General features: G+C 48.0%; 1 protein-coding gene across 1 annotated transcript; it reads left to right on the top strand.

The window, feature by feature from the left end:
• The first annotated feature begins 714 nt into the window (after nt 1-714).
• ACTG2 (actin gamma 2, smooth muscle) lies at nt 715-15,649 on the top strand. The gene is made up of 9 exons (XM_066639795.1): nt 715-783; nt 5,651-5,810; nt 7,582-7,710; nt 8,550-8,660; nt 9,995-10,079; nt 11,653-11,814; nt 12,750-12,941; nt 14,409-14,590; nt 15,409-15,649. The coding sequence occupies exons 2-9, from the start codon at nt 5,685-5,687 to the stop codon at nt 15,550-15,552; spliced, it is 1,131 nt and encodes a 376-aa protein (XP_066495892.1). The 5' UTR covers nt 715-783; nt 5,651-5,684; the 3' UTR covers nt 15,553-15,649.
• Nucleotides 15,650-16,189: the final 540 nt, after the last annotated feature.

The raw sequence follows: 16,189 nt of genomic DNA, 5'->3' as shown, positions 1-16,189 counted from the left end.
CCAGGCGGGCTTTCTTGGGGAGGGTGGGCAGCATTTAGTACCCTGCCTTGGGCACTAGGAGGTCCTGGGCTGGCCCTATATTGTCCAACATAATAAAACTGGGAATGCTTCTTGAAAACGGGAGAGGGTGTCATTTGAGCATCATTAAGGATAGAAGAATGGGGTGACTGACAGACTGATCTAACCCAGAGAGCTCAATCTACAGGGAAGTTTCCCTACACAAACCTCATTGAAAGTGATGGTAGATGCACAGGGGCATGTCCCTGGACTTCTGCAAGAGGTGTGTGTGTGTGGGGGGGGGGCTTCCTAGTAGGTTAGGCTCCATGTTAATTAGCTGGTGGGGAAGGAGGAAGGGGTGCCATGTGCACCCTCAGCCGGGGCCAGCTTTGGCCTTTCTTGGTCACTTTCTCACCTCAGCGCCTGGAGGTGCTGCGACTTCCTTTTCCAGTGCAGCTTATAAGGAGTTACCCCTGGCTTGTTTATCGGAGTGTAGCATAAAAGGAGCAGATTCACCAAAAAGGGCGTTGCCTTCCAAGGTTTTTTTTTTCCCTGCATACATTTTTCTGGCACTAATAATTCACTGGGCCGGTCTGTGCTACCACCAGCCCAAGGTCAATATAATGAAATAAAACACCTTATATGGCCAACAGACTATCCGTTGGCCTTTTTAGGGTCTTAGTGTGGGGAAGATCCGCCTCTGAAGTTTTATAGTCTAGCTGGTATTTATACAGAAGGCATCGTCGGAACAGAGTCCCCGAGGAAAGGAGCTCCCCAGTGCACTCGGTGAGTAGTCACAGTCAGATGCATGCTTGCGCCACCAGCACTCTTGCAGGGTCAGAAGGGAAGCAGCACCACAGTCCTGGGACGGTCACAGAGAGGCTGATCAAAACATGTTGTTGCTAAGTCGGCCTTGGATGGCCCCTGCCTTCTTGCTCCTTGCATGTGCTTCTTTGGGAACTGTACAATGGGCTGAGAAACCATTGCATGATTTTCTCTGTCTATCTCAGACCTCTTTCTTCCAGTGACTCCAGAGGGACTTTTGGGGACACAGAGCCCTAAGCTCTGTGACTCCATTGAAGCACTGACTGCCCTTGCTCTCTTTTGGTTTTTGTGAATGGGGGGGGGGGTGTCTCTCTCCTTCGAAAGCATTAATTGCAAGAGGAGCAAGGAATGCTTCTGCTCTGCCACTGCTGTCCCATGGGTGCGTGTGTGGCTGCCTTCAGCCTTTCTTGCAGACAGATGCCAGGATCCTGTGCCTTGCAGAGCTGACAAACAGTCTGGTATACAGATGCTGCAAAGGGAATCTGTCAAATACACCAGGCAAAACAATGGAATTTCATAGTTGGGAAACATTTTTAGGAAAAGCTGAAAGAGATTTGAGTGAATGTTCCTGTGACTGTTGAACCTCTTGAGATGGGCTATCCATGTGTTGTTGGCTGCTTGGGTTTTTCCTTCCCTCTAAAGTCTTGATTCAATATATACAGCTGTGTTCTTTTCGGTGCTGGTTGCAATGGGATCAGCGGTACTTAAGATCTGACCGCTTCATTTTTCTTAACATTACAAAAGCAGCGTGTTGTGTTCAGATCTTGAGGAAAAATGTGGGGAGTGGCCTTTCCCCCCCTTTTTTCCCTTTGGAAGCCAGGGGCTGGAAAGATTATTTCCATTTTTGGGAAAAGCATGTGCTGTACCTCTTGTTTCTGTTTACATTCATCCAGACTGGAGCGGCATGCCACCCTCACTCTCTGATTCATGCTCACTGCTTTCCAGATGAGTAGAAAGGTCAGAAGTTGTTGGTCATTCCTGGAAGATTTAGGATGGTCAGAGAACAATCTTGAGAATTCAGGATTCTGATCATGCCAGACCTATGGCATTTCATGAAAACAGGATGGTTTAAGGAAACTAGACCCTGGGGCTCCTGTCTGTTCAGAAGCACCTGGCTAAAGATCTTGTCTTTAGTGTGTGAAAACTCATAGCAATTAAAGATAATGCACTCTGCACCTGCTCAGGGGCAAGTTTATCTAGTTTTATTTGATATAGAGCAAAGTGTTGGAAAAGGTCCTGTGCCCAAGCTGAGAGGTTTCTACTAGGCTCTCGCCTGAGACAAGAATCTAACCCTCTTGTCTGCATATGACCTGGGACAGTCTTAGGGTTACTCCATCTTTGGAGATGATTTTGTTACAGCATTCCCAAAAGTACATTCATTTAATTCTGAATGAGACTGAAATCAGGATGTTTTTCTAGTTGACGTGGTGTTTGAAAAACAGCCACAAGCTAGTGCACCCCTTATGAGGAAAGGCTACTGCGTTTGGGGCTTTTCAGTCTAGAAAAGAGGTGCCTGAGGGGGGACATAATTGAGACATACAAAACCATGCAGGGGATGGACAGAGTGGATAGGGATATGCTCTTTACACTCTCACATAACACCAGAACCAGGGGACATCCACTAAAATTGAGTGTTGGGAGAGTTAGGACAGATAGAAGAAAATATTTCTTTACTCAGCATGTAATTAGTCTGTGGAACTCTTTGCCACAGGAGGTAGTGATGGTGTCTTGCCTGGATGCCTTTAAGAGGGAATTGGACAAATTTCTGGAGAAAAAGTTCATTACAAGTTACAAGTCATAGTAGGTATGTGCAAGCTCTTGGTTTTAGAGGCAGGCTGCCTCTGATTGCTGGATGCAGGGGAGGGCACCAGGACACAGGTAGTGTCTGTTGTCTTGTGTGCTCCCTGGGGCATTTGGTGGGCCACTGTGAGATATGGGAAGCTGGACTAGATGGGCCTTTGGCCTGATCCAGCGGGGCTCTTCTTATGTTGAGTGGCCAGCTTTTCATCTGATGTTGCCTGTTCAGTTTAAGTCATTTTCTGAGCTTGCTGGGTGAATGCCACAAATGGAGGAAACCAGCTTTGAGGGGGAGGGGGGCTGGTTAGAATTCTCCTTCCCCCCCCCCCCCGGGGCAGGGCACCATATTAGCCAGGGATGAAACTGGAAATGTTCAAATTTGATGCCAGAGCTGTGGACCTTGAAGGGAGATGGTTGCTGGTTGTGCAGTTCAGGGTGCTGAACTGCCTTGCAAGAACTTGCCCAGTGTCCAGCACCAACTAGGTAGATCCCAGCAGAAGCTCACAAGCAGGTGTGAATCCTGTTGCCTGTCTTTGGTGTCTGGTGCTGGAAAAGACAGATCAAATTACTGTGAGACATAGAGGGTCTGTATATGGACTATGGCTCCTGGTTGTTAAGAATCCCAGTCTCTGTGACTGTGTCCAGCCTGCTTTTCCAGTCACTCAAGCTCAAGGGTTGTTGTGTTCCTGAGGACCTGATGCATTTTCACTTGTCCTGTTACTGAGATTGGATCCCAAACCAGTTTTTTAAAATGACAAAATATAGTGACCAGCGTCACCCCAAGACCACCTGGCATGGCCTTGTCCCCCGTAACTCAAGAGGATGCAAGGATGCCTTTGCTGGAACCCTCCCTGGTTCCACTGATTTCATTTGATGCATTCTCCTGCTTTGAGGGTTAGGGTGCTGTCAATTGCTTGAACATATAAGAACATAAGAAGAGCCTCACTGGGTCAGGCCAAAAGCCCATCTAGTCCAGTTTCCTGTTATCTCACAGTGGCCCACCAGATGCTTCCAGGAGCACACAAGACAATGAAAGATCTGCATCCCGTTGCCACTCACTTGCACTAGGCATTCTGGGGTAGCCTACTTCTAAAACCAGGAGGTTGTGTGTACTCACCATTACTTGTAACCTGTGATGGACTTTTCTTCTAGAAATCTGTCCAATCCCCTTTGAAAGGCATCCAGGCCAGATGCCATCACTACATCCTGTGGCAAGGAGTTCCACAGACTAATTACATGCTGGATAAAGAAATATTTTCTTTTGTCTGTCCTAACTCTCCCAACACTCAATTTTAGTGGATGTCCTCTGATTCTGGTGTTATATGAGGGGGGAAAAGAACCTCTCTCTATCCACTCTATTCATCCACTGCATAATTTTGTATGTCTCAATCATGACCCCCTCAGGCGCCTCTTTTCTAGGCTGAAGAGCCCTAAATGCTGCAGCCTTTCCTCACAATGGCAGTGCCCCAGCATAGCAATCATTTTGGGCACTCTCTTCTGCACCTTTTCCAGTTCCGTTATGTACTTTTTATGATGTGGCAATTGGCAAATATTCAAATTGCAATTTTTGTTGCTCCAGGATGTAAAGGTGTACAAAGATGCAAAGGGGTTAATAAGACAAATTCTTGGCAGGTAGAACTGCAGGACAAAATGTGTCACAGTTTTATGCTGCTTAAGCTGTCATGACTTCCAGTCCTAGAAGTTGCAGTTTGCTGACTACGCTTCTCATCCTGTCAGAGTTCCCTATACAGAGTAACAGTGCAATCCTAGGCAGGTATACTCAGAAGAAAATCCCATTGTACTCAATGAGACTTATTCACAAGAAAGTGTGGACAGGCCTGCAGCCTTACGCCATTATAGTTCCCAGGGTTCCCTGTGGAGAGAGAATGATTGCTGAAATAACCTAAGAAGCCGATAGCGCAGTGGTTCTCAGACTGTGGGTCCATGGCCCACCAGTAGCCAATTTTTGGTGGTACAGAGTACATTAGGCTCTGTGCATCAAGAATTAAATAACCTGCTACTTGGGGAGGAGAGCACTACTGCCCAATCACCATTATAGCCATACAGCCTTGAGCACATGAAACTTTTTAGGTGGGTTCCGATGCTCAAATGTTTAGAAACCACTGCTATAGCATATATATGCCCTCTAGGACTTATGGTAGGGCAGCAGGTTGGTTGGTTCTGTTGGCTGCTTGATAACTGTCCCAGCTCTGCCTGCTGGCTGGGTGCTTACTCAGTAGTAAGGATTCTCAGTAAGTAAGTGTCTCAGTAGACAGGACTGGACTTCAGAGCTGCAGGGCCCAACTGGGAAGATTTTTTGCGGGGTCCCAGGTTCAGTGCCAAGGCCTATAGAATCTTGGAATTATAAAGTCTATAATAAATGTTATTTCTGTCTCTCTGGTAGAAAGGAAAGCAATCAAAATGGGTGCTTAAAATGTGCATGTGAGTTAATGGCCCAAATGGATCTAAGCACATTTTACTACCAAATGGTAGACATGTCAGCCTTCAAACAAGCAAGCAAACAAAATGTGTAGCTCACCTTTGGAAAGGAAATAGTTGCAAAACCTCTTGTTTTAGTGACTGTGAAATGATTTAGGGCCCAACCCTATCCAACTTTTCAGTTTCGGTGCAGCTGCAATGCAGCCTGGAGGCAAGGGAACAAATGTTCCCTAACATTGAGGAGACCTCTGTGACTGCCTCTCCACCAAAGGATGCAGCACACACCCCATTGGCATGCAGCACCGGCCCTGGAAAATTCTATAGGATTGGGACCTTAGTAAAAATGTTAATTTTACTTTTGGTTTAGGAAAAAAAATTCAAAATGTCCATCGCAATGTGTTGCTGTGTGTATTTGACAAGACTGGCGTGGCTCCCACTTATGATCCAATTGACTCTAAACCGGCCCTGACAGATCTCTGCCTGCCAAAACGTGCTCCTTCCACAACTTAACTGGGAAATAAATCCTCTGCACAGTCCTTGGCTCTGCCTCGCTAAACAAATGTGTCTTCCTTGACTGCCTTGCCTCTCCCAGGTCCCCCTGCACTACACTGCCTCAGCTCTCCATCATGTGCGAAGAAGAGACAACCGCCCTTGTGTGCGACAATGGATCTGGGCTGTGCAAGGCCGGCTTTGCCGGAGACGACGCTCCCCGTGCGGTGTTCCCATCCATTGTGGGTCGCCCACGTCACCAGGTTAGTGGATCAACACCCCGCCCCCCAGAATGCTTTCTGAATAACAGTGCTGGGTGCAAAATCCTGGGTGTTTCAAGCCCATGGGGGAGGGGCTTCTGAATGCGCGGTGTGGCCAGCCTGATTTGATGGAGTGTTCCAGTTATCCTTTTGCCCAGAGTCACACAGGGAAGAGGCTGGAAGATGATTTGATGACAAGAGAGCATTTGTTGAGCACGTTGGTCACTGGCTGCTGCTGGCCTCCAGTGACTTACGGGTCTTGTGATGAATCTGAGCTCAAGAAAATGACTCCATCTTAGGCAGTGGCACTTGCAGCTTCCGCTAGCCATTGGCTCCTTCTGCCTGTTAATGTGATGGTGGCCGAATGGGAAGGATTCTGGTTGTTTGCTGTCCTGTGATTTGACCTGGCTGTGCAACCACCTGATCGACCAGGATATTGAAGGGTGATGGTGCCGATGGCGGCTTTTGCTTCAAAGCTCCTCCAGCTCGACAGGGAAGAGAGATAGCACACTGCTTGCGCCCATGCACAGGGTTAGATCTGCTGCTGTTGCTGCTGCTGCAGGGATTTTCATGCATGGATATTGGGCTGGTGCCGACGTGCTCGCAGAACCCTGCAGAGAGGGACTCCTGGCCTAAAAGCAGAGCCATTCAGGAGCCAGCCTGCATTGGTTCTTGGTCTTGCACTCTTATGGGACACTGAGCAACTGTAATTAACTTGCAAAGGTGGCCGCTGGAGGGCAGGTGGTGGTGGGGTCTTTAGGCCTTTCCCACAGGGTGCTCCCACTGATCACTCCTGATTTCCGGAACCAGGCTGAGTTCACAGGCTTGGTGTCTCTCTTGAGACACCTTGTCTAGATCTGCTAATAGCAGCGCTCAGCTTTTCAGGTGTTTCAAGGCCTTTCAGTGGCAGATCTCGGCCACTCTTACAACAGATCCTTGTAAGCAAGGCTGGCCTGTTATCCTACCCATGTTGCAGAATAGGGTTGAGAGGCAGAACGGTTTGCCTGAAGCCCCTTTCCACACAATCCTAGGTGTGCCTCCTCAGAAGTAAGTTCCATTGTGTTCAATGAGGCTTACTTCCAGGAATTGTGCATAGGACTGCAGCTTTGGGGAGCTTGTGGCTGAAGTTACCCTGGCTCACAGCTCGCACTGCTAGTCACTATGATTATGATGCTACTCTCTGACTCAGTGATTTTAAAAGATTATCCTTCCTGAAAGGGGGGGAGCTACTTGCTTAACACAGAACAGAACAGATTCTGACAGATTCAGAACAGAACAGTTTCAGGACAGACAAAAGAAAATATTTCTTTACTCAGCGCGTGGTCGGTCTGTGGAACTCCTTGCCACAGGATGTGGTGCTGGCGTCTAGCCTAGACGCCTTTAAAAGGGGATTGGACAAGTTTCTGGAGGAAAAATCCATTATGGGGTACAAGCCATGATGTGTATGCGCAACCTCCTGATTTTAGGAATGGGTTAAGTCAGAATGCCAGATGTAGGGGAGGGCACCAGGATGAGGTCTCTTGTTATCTGGTGTGCTCCCTGGGGCATTTGGTGGGCCGCTGTGAGATACAGGAAGCTGGACTAGATGGGCCTATGGCCTGATCCAGTGGGGCTGTTCTTATGTTCTTATGTTCTTATGTTCTTATTCTGAAGTCTGATGATGAAGAAGTAGAGTGAATGGGCATCAATGGTACACCAGATTTAGAGGAGATGGCTGCCTTGCCTGGCTGGGAGTGACCAGGGGGTGATAATGTTTCTCTTCTTGACACCCTAGGGTGTGATGGTGGGGATGGGCCAGAAAGACAGCTACGTGGGGGACGAGGCCCAGAGCAAGAGAGGAATCCTCACCCTCAAATACCCCATCGAGCACGGCATCATCACCAACTGGGACGACATGGAGAAGGTGTGCTGAGAAAGCCAGCTCCTCTTTCAGTTCTGGGGTTTTTTTTAATGGAAGGCTTCATGTTAAAATGGGGAAAAATATAGTTGAAGGAAAATCTCATCATGCCTCACTGCCAAGGGAAATTGATAGTGTGTCTCACCAGGAAGCACCTAAAATAGCAATGAAATAAAAATGCATCTTGAATATATGAAGTGTCTCAGTGGCTCCTTCAGCTGGGCATGCCATAGTAAACCCAAAGACCTGGGGGCAGTGGCGTATCTAGGGTGTGGCAAGTGGGGACATCTGTCCAGGGTGCCACTTGAAGGAGGGCACCAGGTGCAAACTTTCTCGTATTCTACCTATGATGTAGGTAGTATTCTCGTATTCTACCTACCTTTCCACACCACAGCCAATGGTGCATTTTTGCACCTGTTTCAGGAGACCTCTAAAAAGAGGTAAATGCCTGCAGAAAAAATTCAAAGTGCTTCCATATACCTGAAACGTTGGCGTTGCAAAAACCCAATGCTAGTTGGAAAGGGAATCATTTTTTGCAGAACAGGGCTGTCTTCCCACCCCATGATCTCCACGTCTCTATGGAGTTTGCTGAATAAATTCACTTGGTGGGATGGACAGGGCTGGCTTCCCACCCCATGAGCTCCCCTTCCCTGTCTGAACTTTGAGTGCAATTTCAGTGCTTACCACGAGCACCATGTTCCATAGATGCACAACTGCCTGGAAGGCTGGAGTGTTTTCTAAGTCACTAACTCAGGCTACCCCTGCCACTCCAAGGCAGTTGGGGGGGGAAGTCTGCCTGCCTAGCGGTCGACTCTGACCAGCTCTTGTCTCTCCATTTTGTCTAGATCTGGCACCACTCTTTCTACAACGAACTGCGAGTGGCTCCCGAGGAACACCCCACGCTACTCACAGAGGCACCCCTGAACCCCAAAGCCAATCGGGAAAAGATGACTCAGGTGAGCCCTCTCTGACCTGGCAGTGCCAGAGTGCCAAGGCGGCTGCTGGGCAAAAGGAGGAATCTTTTTGTTCTGCTGCTGGAGCAAAAGCTCAGAACAGGCAACAGTGTCTCTTATTAATAATAATAATAATAAATAACTCAGTATTTAGATACCGCCTTTCTGGTCATTGGATTACTCCTCTGACTTTATTCAAGGCGGTTTACATAGGCAGGCGTTTCTAAACCCCTCAAGGGGATTTTTACAATCATAGAGGTTCTCTCTTTCAAGAACCAACAACATTTCAGAATGGAACTTCCTGGTTTGGTCTCACTTCTGGCCTCCCATGCAGGCTGACGAGCAGCTCCATCTCTCACATGGAGGGCAGCCAAGACCAAGAGCAGGTGGAATCACTCAGCTGGGCTTGTCAGCTGCTTCAAGTTCTCGCGTTCTCAGCTGTTCAGGGAGCTGCCGGTGTCCTTGAACTGGTGACCTTCTGATGTTATCTTCAGGCTAACGGAGGCTCTACCCTCTAGACCAGACCTCCTGCTCTTTAGGAGCAGCTAGTGTAATTGAGTTACATGCTATCTGCCAGAGTGCCAAAGGATCCTTTGCCATGCTGCAAGGCATGGTGGGGCAGTTGTGTGAGAGGCAGTTGCAGGGAGCTCCTCAGGTCCAAAGGCAGCACAGTGGGAGTCTGGACTGCCCATTGTAATGACCACATGCACTGTTCTGGCACATGCTTCAGGCGTGGCCTGTGCATAGGAGAAAGGCTGTGCGCAAGAGGCAACCTTAGCATATTGGGGGGGGTCACTTTGAGGCAGGTCTGGCCCAATTGGAAAACAATCAAAATGCGCACTTTAAAAGTGCATGTGAGTTCATAGTCCAAATGGATTGAAGCACATTTTAATATCAAATTGCAGTCATGTGAGCCTACAATGGGAGCCTACATGTGAGCTTCAGGGGGTGGATTTTGGGTCATATGCATGGCAGCAGAGTCTGAGACAGAGGAAAGCAGCCTACAGGGCACAAGCCTTGAGGAAGTTCTCCTGCTCAAGATCCAGGGAGAGAAGCAGTTGCCGTGCAAGAGCACTGCCATGCTTTTGTGCAGTGCAGCCCCGTGTGCACAGGAGAACATCCCTCGAGATGGCACCCTGTTGATGCCATCAGTGGGAGAAGGTGCCGGCAGCACTTTCAGGCATCAAAAGTCTCATAAATTAGCGTTCTCAGAGGACGCTCCCATGGTGGGGAGGGGCTCAAGTATAGACCATGCTCTGGTCTGTTGCAGGGGGCTGCTGCAGGCTTCTCCACCTGGCCTCTGCACTGCTGTTTATTCTCCTTTTCCCCCCTCCTAGATTATGTTTGAAACCTTTAACGTCCCTGCCATGTACGTCGCCATCCAAGCTGTCTTGTCCCTTTATGCATCTGGTCGTACCACAGGTGAGAATGTGGCTTTTCTCCTTGGTGTTCAGAAATAGAAATTCACAGCAGGTTTGGGAAGGAATCCATAACCTCTTTGTATGCAAACTGCTTTCCTGCCTGGGGGAGGACACTGAATCTCAGGGCCTTCTGTGCAGCAGACTTTGACTGCTTTCGCATCCAGTTCCTTCTGTCCCACAGCCCGAACCCGGGATGGGGGGGGGGATGGGATGATGACTGCCATTCTGGGTGGCAGGGCTACTGTTTGCCAAGAGGCTAGCTGTGCACTCCTCATTCAAAACACCAAAATAGCTTCATATTAACCCATCTCATATTAGCAAATCTGCTGAGAATTCTGAAGCTGGAGGAATTCAGAGGTAAACGGGTAGGGGAACCCTCCCAGGCCTTACTGCTCCTCCCATCCTCAGCCACTAGGGATAGTTAGCTGCTAAAGGAGAATGTCCATCAGCAGCTGAGCCAAGAGACCCACCATTGATCCCACCCCACTCCCAGGACCCTATCCACCCAACCCTGCCCCTGTTGCCACCCCTGTTATGCCCTCCCAGCACTGTCCACTGTAACCAAATATTCTTATTAGAGAGCAGAAAAAGTTACCCTGAAGCCTGGCACTAGTGAAAGCTATTTCAGCCCAATTGCTAACAATCTGAGCAGGACTGGGACACCATCTCCTAGTATCTGAAGAGATACAAACAGTGCCTCCCCCTTTACCTGGTGGTGAGGTGGTGAGGTCCAATGGTCTTCAACCTTTTTCATTCCTATAAGTTGCCGCGACCCCACAACTGAGGCTTTGTGACCCCATTGTAATGGGGACCCAAGGCTAAAGAGCACTGGTCTAGGATCTCCTTCCTCCAGAGAGGTTCAGAATCCCTAACAGCCAGGGACAAAGACATTTGAAACCCTCCTGCACCCATGTCATGGTGTGATCCCAACCCAGATTCCACCGCCTCCTTCTCCACAAGGCTGCCATCTACAAAACAGTGGTAGTAAACCAAGCCTGGTGGGGCCAAACTGTGCGTTTGACTTGACAAGTGTTGTTTGGGGATTCAGAAGCTTCTTTTGGGGGCAGGCAGTCATCAGGGGTCATGGTGTCAAGTGCCCCAGCTCTTGAGGTCCGATCACTTCCACATCTAAAGTGGTTGCCTAGAGGGGTCCCTTAGAGTTCTTTTTTACATCCATGTAGGTTAGTGTGGTTCAAATTATTATTACTCTAGACAGCTTTGTTTTTAAAAAATTCTCAGAGTGGTTTACAAAGCAAGACAAATTAGAAGTTGCCTCCCTATCCCAAAGGAGCTCACAGTCTAAAGAGAAACACCAGGGGGAGATCAGCAAACGGCCACTTGGAGGGATGCTGTGCTGGGATGAAGAGGGAGGTAAAAGAAGGATGTAAATGTCCAGTTTATAATTGACTGGGACATGGTTGTCCAGGATGCAACGGTCCTGTCATGTGTCATTTTGCCATGAAATGCTCAGCGGTTTGTGTATCTTTCCAGAGCCATATTTCGCACACAAAGGGGGAAAAAGGAGGGCCCCAATTCATGCCCTTGTCAATGCTCTCTTTTCTTCTCCTCCCCAGGTATTGTACTGGATTCCGGTGATGGTGTCACTCACAACGTACCCATTTACGAAGGCTACGCCCTGCCCCACGCAATCATGCGTCTTGACCTGGCTGGTCGCGACCTGACGGACTACCTCATGAAGATCCTTACAGAGAGAGGCTACTCCTTTGTCACCACTGGTAAGGAGGGAGTGGACCACTCAGGCCGGCACCTGCAACTTATGCGGGGCTACTTCAGGACAGCTTTTTCCAACCTGGAGACCCACCTACACATGGCAAAACATGTTCACTCTCCCATATATGTGAAGGCTGTGTGAAAGGAGCAAAGGGGATCTCCACTGCACTGGGATGTCTGGGCATAGATTGGCTTCATGTTGAGCATCTTGAAGGTCAAGATACGGGTTTGGTCTGCATTCTTTGCATGTGTCACATGCGTGATGTTCAGTGTTCACCTTGTATAACTCACAGCAGGTCTTCCCTGCATAGATAACCAGTTTTAAAGAGCCTGAGCTGACATGGTTTCCTTGCAAGGAATTCTGGAAATCTCAGTTTGGGGAGTGCCCCGAGAACCTGTCAACAAGGAGCTTTCCTCCACAATTACAACTCCCAAGTCTCCCTTGTGCAATGAATACTAAACAAGTTTCAGTTTGAGCAGGTGTTGATATTTGTTTGTTTAAATGATTTATATACCACTTTTCTAATACTCAAAGTAGTGTGCAACAAGAAATAAAACATATTTTAAAAAAACCCAATTAAAACAGTTAACAATTAAAAGTTGGAGCAGAGCAGCTCTAACATAACATAAAGCAACAACAGGAGTTTAAAAGGGTCCCTAGATCTTCCCTCCTCAAAAGCCAAGTGAAACAGATAGGTCTTTAAACCCCACCAGAAGCCTTGTAACAAGGGGCCTGTCATCGAGTCTTCTGGTAGCTGATTCCAGCAACAAGGTGCCATAACTGAGAAGGCCTTGCACTTTGCCGCCATCCCCTTGGCTTTAGATGGAGGTGGTATCCTAAGAAGAGCCCTCTCTGATGTAGAAGTCCCTCGTCTGCCTGCCTGAGGCATCCCCCTCACCTTGACCCATCTGCAATATGACTCACCTCTGCCTCCCACAGCCGAACGAGAAATTGTGCGTGACATCAAGGAGAAGCTGTGCTACGTCGCCCTGGACTTTGAGAACGAGATGGCCACAGCAGCGTCCTCTTCCTCCTTGGAAAAGAGCTACGAGCTCCCTGATGGGCAAGTCATCACCATTGGCAATGAGCGATTCCGTTGCCCGGAAACCCTCTTCCAACCATCCTTCATAGGTGAGTCCCCATCTCCATTATGAAAAGGAGAATCAAAGGACACCTTTCAGGCTGGGGCCAAAGTGTTGGAGTTCTGGGTGCTGTCCCAGCAGATTCTTATCCTCTCCTGGTTTGTTTGTTTGTTTGTTTGTTTGTTTGTTTGTTTGTTTGTTTGTTTCTTTCTTTCTTTCTTTCTTTCTTTCTTTCTTTGTCTGTCTGTCTGTCTGTCTGTCTGTCTGTCTGTCTGTCACTCACTCACTCACTCACTCACTCACTCACTCACTCACTCACTCACTCACTCACTCACTCATCAGGTGAATTTTCCCATCAGTTTTGGGTAATCAGCTATGACATTTCAGTCTGAACATTGGAATAAATCCCATAGGGGAGGTCCATTCCTACAGTATAATTCGGTGCTAGGACAAAATACATAATCAAGGCAAATTAAACTGCAGGAAGAATACATTTGGACTTGTGCCCTCCATCATTTCACAGAGAAAAATCTGGACAGACTTGTCATAATCTAATTCTTATGATGCCTGAGCCTGTCCGCCTTGACTCAATGCAGCCTGATCAGGCTATATGCCATGAATCTACAACTGTCAATCAAACAGACCTTTGAAGCAAACAAGTGAATGTTTGATTTTTTTTTTGTTAAAGTTGCCTGTACTTGAGAAACAAAATTGTTTGTTCTTCACCTTCCAAACATCCCTCTATAACTGTACTGGTTGAAATGGAAGGGTAGGCACCTCCCAGTGCCTTAGTGTTCATACACGTATGAATGTGTGTCCACACTAGAGACCAGCTCCCTCCAATTCCCCACTCTAGAGATCATGGCCAGGGAGCTGAACTTGGGAGAATGGCATCAGAAGAACTCTGCTGGATCAAGCCCAGGGTGCATCTTGTCCAGCTTCCTGTATCTCACAGTGACCCACCAGATGCTCCAGGAACCATACAAGACAACAAGATCCATGTATCCTGTTGCCACTGCCTTGCAGCTGGCATTCAGAGATGGGCTAGCTCTAAGGTTGCATACAGCTACCCTGTCTTGTAACCTTTGATGGATTTTTCTCCCATCAACCTGTTCACTTCCTTTTTAAAAGCAGCTTTGCCAGCTACTATCACAACATCCTGTGGCAAAACAAAACACAATGACAAAATGTTATCAAGGTAGCCCCCCCCCCAGGCCAAAATGGAGAGAGTGATGTGGCAGGGATGAGTATATGAAACCAGGGAAATTGGAGTGTGTGACTCATATTGGAGGCCATTGACAATGGCGTTTATGTTTCCCACTTACCAGCTGAGCACAAAATTGGTGAAGCAAGGCTACTTTAAGGTTTCTCCCACAAGTGGAACTTAATCCCCAGAATATCATCAGGGGGCATTCACAGTGATAAACCAATGGTTAGCTGCTGGTGCTGATGGAATCCTAAATCAGCTTTTTGAATGGGGATGGATCCGCCACTGAATCTGTCCCTTTCCCCACAGGCATGGAATCTGCTGGCATTCACGAGACAACCTACAATTCCATCATGAAGTGCGACATTGATATCCGCAAAGACCTCTATGCCAACAATGTCCTTTCCGGAGGCACCACCATGTACCCGGGGATTGCCGACAGAATGCAGAAGGAAATCACAGCTTTGGCTCCCAGTACAATGAAGATCAAGGCACGTCTGATATATTTGCTTTGGGGTTGAAAGTCTCTTCCCCTAACAGACCCTCTTCCCACCTGCAGTCTGGCAGGACAACGTCACCACAGCCCCCCTCTGTGTGCAAAGATTGAAGTGTGCACTTCTGGTTCCTGCTGCCAGCTTTGGGAGGGAATTGCCTGAGTACTAGAATCTCTTTTCCTTCTCACAGTCTGCAGTGGGAAAGTTGGCTTCTCCTTCTCTGCTGGACCAATGGAAAATTCTGGGATTTTGCATTTTAAAAAACTTCCAAATGCAACAGCTCGGGTAGTACAAATTGGGACCAATCTGCATTAATTTGCATCCGCACAGGGCAAGAGGTTCTGATACCTGACAGAAGCTCTGGTTAGAACTGGCTTCTCCATCATCATACATTTTCCTTCTAAGGTTGCCAACTGACCAGAAAAAAGTGATCTGACTTGCTTTTGTGTTTTTAATGGTAGCTTGTCATGCAGAAATCAGCAGGCAAAGATTTTCAAGGAGGTTAGTGATCAACGTTATGGCTTGCAAAAGCCTGCAGATCAAGTGGCTGTTAAGGGCAGAAAAGCTGGGTCTTGTCAACTCAAATGTTGGCAACCCTCCTTCCTGAGCAGGTCTTTGCTTTCTCCTGTGGAGGTTCTCTTTGCACCTTTGAGATTCATGTACCAGAGACTTAGCACAGTGCAGAACCACTGAATTTTCCCAGGGAAGTTGTGCACCTATTGTGAGTTCACACTGAGATTTTGCCATGTTCCTCTGCGTTCCTTCACACACTCCCTGTTCCATTTGTTAACTTTCATTTGCAACTGTTTTGACAGATCATTGCCCCTCCGGAGCGCAAATATTCTGTCTGGATCGGAGGCTCCATCCTGGCTTCTCTCTCCACCTTCCAGCAGATGTGGATCAGCAAACCAGAATACGACGAGGCTGGCCCTTCGATTGTGCACCGGAAGTGCTTCTAAAAACCGGAGCCAGCTTCTCCCCCATCCCGGAGACTCCTTTTCTTCTTTCCTTGCAATTCTTTCTAACCCTTCAATAAGCATTAAATCATTTCTCAAACCAGCGCTCTCTGTGCTACTTTGTCCCTTGCCTTTTCATGTGCTGTTGAACACAGCCCTGGCTGAGAAGAAGAACCTAAGAAAAGCCTGCTGGATCAGGCCAGGGACCCATCTAGGTCAGTATTCTCCTTCCCATCCAGGTATCCCTGGGAAGCAGGGCATGAAGTCCTATAGAGCTCCTGCTATTGTCCCTTTGCAGCTGGTATTCAGTGGTATCCTACCTCTGCAGTTGGAGGTTCCACACAGCCATCACAACTAAGAGACACTGAGTAGACCCCTGCTCCTCTTCCATCAGGAGTTTCCCTAACCCCTTTTCAAAGCCATTTAAGCTCCTTTCCACCACCACCTTGTCCAGGGAATTCATCCATCCACGCTGAATTCCAGACCTGAATTATGAGTGGGGGGAAGAAAAGCTTCCTTCCATCTGTCTTGACTCTCTCACCAATCAACATGAGGAGCTGACCAAAAGTTCTAGGGTTACAAGCATGGGAGAAAAGGTCTCTTCATCTCCCCATTCATGATTTAGAAACCTTTGACTCTG

This window comes from Tiliqua scincoides, chromosome 11 (genome assembly GCF_035046505.1).
Source record: "Tiliqua scincoides isolate rTilSci1 chromosome 11, rTilSci1.hap2, whole genome shotgun sequence".
In the NCBI taxonomy this organism is placed as follows: Eukaryota; Metazoa; Chordata; class Lepidosauria; order Squamata; family Scincidae; genus Tiliqua; species Tiliqua scincoides.
This window is presented reverse-complemented; position numbering and strand designations above follow the sequence as displayed.

What these genes read in the sequence shown, in the direction of transcription:
- ACTG2 (XM_066639795.1), top strand. Translation starts at nt 5,685, where the DNA reads ATGTGCGAAGAAGAGACAACCGCCCTTGTGTGCGACAATGGATCTGGG. An exon ending in CTACTCCTTTGTCACCACTG is followed by an intron (nt 11,815 to 12,749) that starts GTAAGGAGGGAG and finishes TGCCTCCCACAG; the next exon opens with CCGAACGAGAAATTGTGCGT. An exon ending in CTTCCAACCATCCTTCATAG is followed by an intron (nt 12,942 to 14,408) that starts GTGAGTCCCCAT and finishes CTTTCCCCACAG; the next exon opens with GCATGGAATCTGCTGGCATT.